Source organism: Argentina silus (assembly GCF_951799395.1).
Source record: "Argentina silus genome assembly, contig: scaffold_648, whole genome shotgun sequence".
In the NCBI taxonomy this organism is placed as follows: domain Eukaryota; kingdom Metazoa; phylum Chordata; class Actinopteri; order Argentiniformes; family Argentinidae; genus Argentina; species Argentina silus.
In genome coordinates, this window is record NW_028152827.1 from 1 (window position 1) to 5,759 (window position 5,759).

At 48.2% G+C, this 5,759-nt stretch overlaps 1 protein-coding gene across 1 annotated transcript; it reads left to right on the forward strand.

Moving 5' to 3' along the window:
* Positions 1-2,322: 2,322 nt before the first annotated feature.
* LOC310824600 (F-box/LRR-repeat protein 14) lies at positions 2,323-4,085 on the forward strand. Its single transcript, XM_083697865.1, has one exon. It carries the CDS (start codon positions 2,867-2,869, stop codon positions 4,067-4,069), a length of 1,203 nt encoding a protein of 400 aa, XP_083553991.1. The 5' UTR covers positions 2,323-2,866; the 3' UTR covers positions 4,070-4,085.
* Positions 4,086-5,759: the final 1,674 nt, after the last annotated feature.

Genomic DNA, 5,759 nt, shown 5'->3' on the forward strand with positions numbered 1-5,759 from the left:
CACACACACACACACACACACGCACACACACACACACACACACACAAACACACACACCAGCCCAACCCTGAACAGCCCAGTCAGTGCGCACACACACACACACACACACACACACACACACACACACACACACACGCACACTAACTTACACACACGCACGCACACTCGCACAGGCACACTCGCACAGGCACACACACACACACACACACACACACACACACACACACAGAGCCAACAGCTCCACTCTAATCTCCTCCAGCGTAAGAGGACAGTGTGTTGTTATATAAAGGGTTAGGAGGGGCAGGGTTCTCTCCCCTACCGCGGTCTGCTGAAAGGGGGAGGGAGAAAAGAGGTGGAGAGGGGGAGCGGAGGGAGGGAGGGAGGGGAGAGATGGAGAGGGGGAGCGGAGGGAGGGAGGGAGGAAGGGGAGAGATGGAGAGGGGGAGCGGAGGGAGGGAGGGAGGGAGGGGAGAGATGGAGAGGGGGAGGATAGCCGCTGTCAGTTGTGCTGGGTTGCATTTTCCCCTGTAAACATGGCTGTGCTCTCCTCTCCTCTTCCTCCTCTTCCTCCTCTTCCTCCCCTCTTCCTCCCTTCCTCTCCTCCTCTTCCTCCTCTCTCCACACTCCACTGGGTTCTGCTAGCACTCCTGTCATATTAGCTAACAATGCCAACACACAGGCGGGGGGGGGGGGGGGGCTGTGTGTGTGTGTGTGTGTGTGTGTAGCGAGAGAGAAAGACTGTGTGTGTGTGTGTGTGTGTGTAGCGAGAGAGAAAGACTGTGTGTGTGTGTGTGTGTGTGTGTGTGTAGCGAGAGAGAAAGACTGTGTGTGTGTGTGTGTGTGTGTGTGTGTGTGTGTGTGGTGAGAGAGGGGGCACTGCTGGCACTTGAAGCAAAAAGTTGATCAAATAATACACGAAATAATACACCATGTACATTGTCCTTTGTTAAACTCTTTACCTAACTAATATATATCTATATCTATATATCTATATATTTACTATATATATATATATATTGTGATATTGTGTGAAACTGAGGACAGTGGCCGTCTATAGTATGAATTCTGTGTCAGTTGTGAATCCAACTGTAGATGATGATGAAGATGATGATGATGATGATGATGATGATGATGATGATGCTGTTGATTTGGGAGATTCAACAATCCCTTCATCATCAGATCAGCCCATATCAGGACAACGAGGAGCCCTGTGACCATGACTCAGCAACAGACATGATCATTTACATAAACAAGTGATTACTGAGGTTGAGTCAATGACATCACCAATGCCACACACACACTTCCTGTCTAAACAAACACACACACACACACACACACGCACACCTCCAGGACTCTTAAATAAACACAAACAGCCCATCAGTTCCCTCAGGTCGATGCAGAAGAGGCAGACCCTCCCGCCTGTGGCCTGTATGAAATATCAATGTATTGAAATAAACTATACCAACCATAGCTAAAACACAGTCAGCCAGAATGACCTTGCAATTCTTTCTCTTTTTTTTCAGAATGAGAACACATAGTTTATTTTCAATTCCTATATTTTCATATGATCTACTATTAAAGGTGAAAAGGCTATTGTTACTCACAATTCTTCATAATTCAATAGAATCTAAATCATTTGACCTAACAGACTGTCCAATATTGTATCATGTTTTATTGATTGTAGCAATTTGCAGGCACAGATGTAACAAATAATGCAACAAATGTTTCCTAACTTGACACATTTGTAGTGAACCAGACATGTTACAATGTACCCATTCCACAAACTCATGAAACAAAGAACACACGGAATTCTGTTCTAGAACCGAGCGTTGCTTTCGGTTCCTAATTACAACACCGCGGCTTCTTAAAACCACACAACACACAAACTGCACTTCCGAAATGAAACATATTTATCAAAAAAACTATCTTCAAAAACCCACAATAAACCTGAAGAGCAGCGGAGTGAAGTGGCCGGGTAAAGGGTTAAGACTGAAGTGAACTGAATTGTAAGAAGTTCGTTTCCAGGGGAACTATTCTTACTGTTCCAGCTGAGATGGACCAAACCAACCCCCTCCCAAGGAAGGGGGGAGTCCAAACACACGAGAGGAATTCCTCTCAAACCTGCTCTACAGAACTCCACCAGAATACGTGTTGATTAACTATACACTGAGAAAACATATATTTGATCGTAGCGTGTTCTTTTTTTCACAAACAGTGCGTTTTGGTTGTTTCTGAGTGCGCGTGTCCCCCCGCGGCAGCGCGGTGCTTGCGGCCCTGCCAAGTCGGTTTGAACAGATCAGACAAAGGCGGCAGGACGCCCCTCCGCTCGGCGATGCGTGCGAGCAGAGCGCAAACGCGAACACAAACCCCACTCCTTTTCTGATAACGAGAGGAAGACGGGAGAGAGAGAGAGAGAGAGAAGGAGAGAGGGAGAGAGACGAAAGGAACCCGACTGGAATTCTAACCCTCCTTCCGTGTGTTTATGGCAGTTTAAAGGTCTCCTTTGAGAATGTACGACCGTTTGGATCCCCGGGACGAGGGAGGACGTTTAACGGGGGGTTTAACGGGGAGCGTCGTGTGAAGACTCGGCGCGTCTCCCCTCCCGGCTAACGGAAGAACTGGATCTAGCTTTTTTGGGGCTTTTTTGCATTTTTGAATCCTACTGCGCAACCAGACGCATCACGTGGGCCGTGGAGTTGATCGATTTGCACAGTTAAATGTGAAAAGAGAAAACGGGGAGAAAGAAGAAGAAGAAAAAAAGAAAGAAAAAAGAGCGTTTCTTCCGGATAAAGGGACTGTACTTTAACCGGGAGGATAAACACGTCGGCGGGGCTTCTAACCGGAGTGATTTGTATGCCGGTGTAAAATGGAGACGCACATATCGTGCCTCTTCCCGGAAATTCTAGCCATGATTTTCAGCTACTTGGACGTGCGGGACAAAGGCCGGGTGGCCCAGGTCTGTGCGGCGTGGAGGGACGCGTCCTACCACAAGTCGGTGTGGAGGGGGGTGGAGGCCAAGCTCCATCTGCGGAGGGCCAACCCGTCCCTGTTCCCCAGCCTGCAGGCGAGGGGCATTAGACGGGTCCAGATCCTCAGCCTTCGGCGCAGTCTGAGCTACGTGATCCAGGGGATGCCCAACATAGAGAGCCTGAACCTCAGCGGTTGCTACAACTTAACGGATAACGGCCTGGGGCACGCTTTCGTGCAGGAGATCCCGTCCCTGCGGGTCTTGAACCTGAGCCTGTGTAAGCAGATTACGGACTCTAGCCTGGGCCGGATCGCCCAGTATTTAAAGAACCTGGAGGTGTTGGAGCTCGGGGGGTGCAGTAACATCACCAACACGGGGCTGTTGCTTATCGCCTGGGGCTTGCACCGGCTCAAGAGCCTCAACCTCCGCAGTTGCCGGCATGTGTCGGACGTGGGCATTGGTCACCTGGCCGGTATGACCCGCAGCGCCGCGGAGGGATGCCTTAACCTGGAGCACCTGACCCTGCAGGACTGCCAGAAACTCACGGACCTCTCCCTGAAGCACATCTCCAAAGGCCTGGCCAAGCTCAAAGTTCTCAACCTGAGCTTCTGCGGCGGGATCTCGGACGCGGGGATGGTCCACCTGTCCCACATGGCCAGCCTCTGGAGCCTGAACCTGCGGTCCTGCGACAACATCAGCGACACCGGGACCATGCACCTGGCCATGGGAACCTTGCGCCTGTCAGGGCTGGACGTGTCTTTCTGCGATAAGATCGGGGACCAGAGTCTCGCGTACATCGCGCAGGGCCTCTACCGGCTCAAGTCGCTGTCGCTGTGCTCGTGTCACGTCAGCGACGACGGCATCAACCGGATGGTGCGGCAGATGCACGAGCTGAGGACCCTGAACATCGGCCAGTGCGTGCGGATTACAGACAAAGGGCTCGAGCTGATAGCGGACCACCTGACGCAGCTGACGGGCATCGACCTGTACGGATGTACCAAAATCACCAAGAGGGGGCTGGAGAGAATCACCCAGCTGCCCTGCCTTAAAGTTTTAAATCTGGGACTCTGGCAGATGACCGAGAGTGAGAAAGTGAGGTGAAACTTGGTCGGGTTGAGTTGGGGCCGGGGGGGAGGAGGGGGGACGGGGGGAGATAGAGGGAGGGGGTATGGTGGAGAGGAGTGGGCGGGGAAAATGTTCCTTATTTAAAAACAAAAAAAATCCCACTGTTTGCTCTCTGTGTCGTAGTTGGATATTTTCAATGTACTAAAAATGACAAAACTGTGACTTATGTTTCGCGATTTGAGGCAGATCAGATTAATCATAACGCGTTTTGTTTTAACCTAACACAGTATCCCGCCCAGCGTGAGAAACAATTAAAACTTGTTAAATTCCTAACGGAGTCGCAATATTAAAACTTCACCCTCTCCAACTATCGCGCCTAGAACATTTGGCTACCTCGTATCTGTGTTATAAATCATGTATTCTTCAGAAGAAAGAGAAAACTGTGCCTAAAGGACTCGTCCCCTCCCCCATCGCTTGAGAACTGCAAAAAGAATGGATCCTAACTACCTTTGTTAATTTCACCCAGAAAAGCTTAACAATGAGAGAAACGAAAGAGTTTCGATAAAAAGGACTGCTCGCTTCAGACAAAAAAGAGCGACTTTATGCAAATACGGATTAAATACTGGTTTGTATCCAAAAGCTTTTATTTTGTTTTGTTTACTTTTTAGCCCAACTTAAAGGCCTTGATGCCGCGGATTCAAGCTTTGATCGGGGGGGGGGTTCTATCTGCTGATGTATCTGTGCTTATGGAAGCAGATATTATTGAAATACTGGCTGTTATTCAGAGCGTTTGTACTTCAAATTGAAGTGATTTCTATATAGAAATGCCCTTTCTGAATCAGGGCTTTCCTGCGTCTCTAAGTCCAACACGGTCTGCCACCTCATCCACTAAAGATAGCATAACACACGCCTTTGGGAGGAGAGAGAAAAACATCTAAATTCATCTTTTAAGACATGCTTAGATTAAAGAAGCAATCGATTTTTTCTCGGGTTACAAGCGAATGCGTGTCAGGTCTGTGTGGAACACGATGTATCGAGTCCTGCTGAAAAGCTACTGTGTTTTAATGTACTGTATATGTGTTTGTAAAAAACAGAATCCCAAATTAAATTGTTTTATATTCTTACAGTAAAACATTAAAGTTGATATTTATATAATAAACGACGGGAATGTGGATTGCTTTTGTCAAGGTTGTTTGTGAGATCAGGACATTGTTTTGATTATGCCTATATTAGAATAGGTCATTCGCTCCCGTTATAACGCCGTGACTGTTTCTATAACAACTATCCCCTGGAAACCCCAGAACGACATTAGAAATGACCACGACCCGGCCTAACCATCTCCCTGATCGAAAACTAGAATCATCTCACAGATTGGGTCAGTTTGAGCCTGGTGTTAATGTGGATGTGTGCGGGCTTGTTACATTATTTACGAGCAGATTCAAAATGGATGCTTCCGTTGATTTTGCTGGTTGTAATTATCAGTCTGCGTGTTGTTGATTAGAGAGAGGCCGTTATTGCCTCTCGAGCTGCTGTCATGATCGTTACTCTGCTCTTCACCTGGGATTCAAAACACAGAGCTATTCTGCATTTAATTGTTGTTGTTAACTGATACTCAGTCAATTTGACTCGTCATGTATGTTTTTCTAACGCTGCAAACGCAGTTGGGGTCAATTCTCCTCTGATTTGGCCGAGTGTGTTCCGTCTGGTGACGGGCTAATACCGAGCC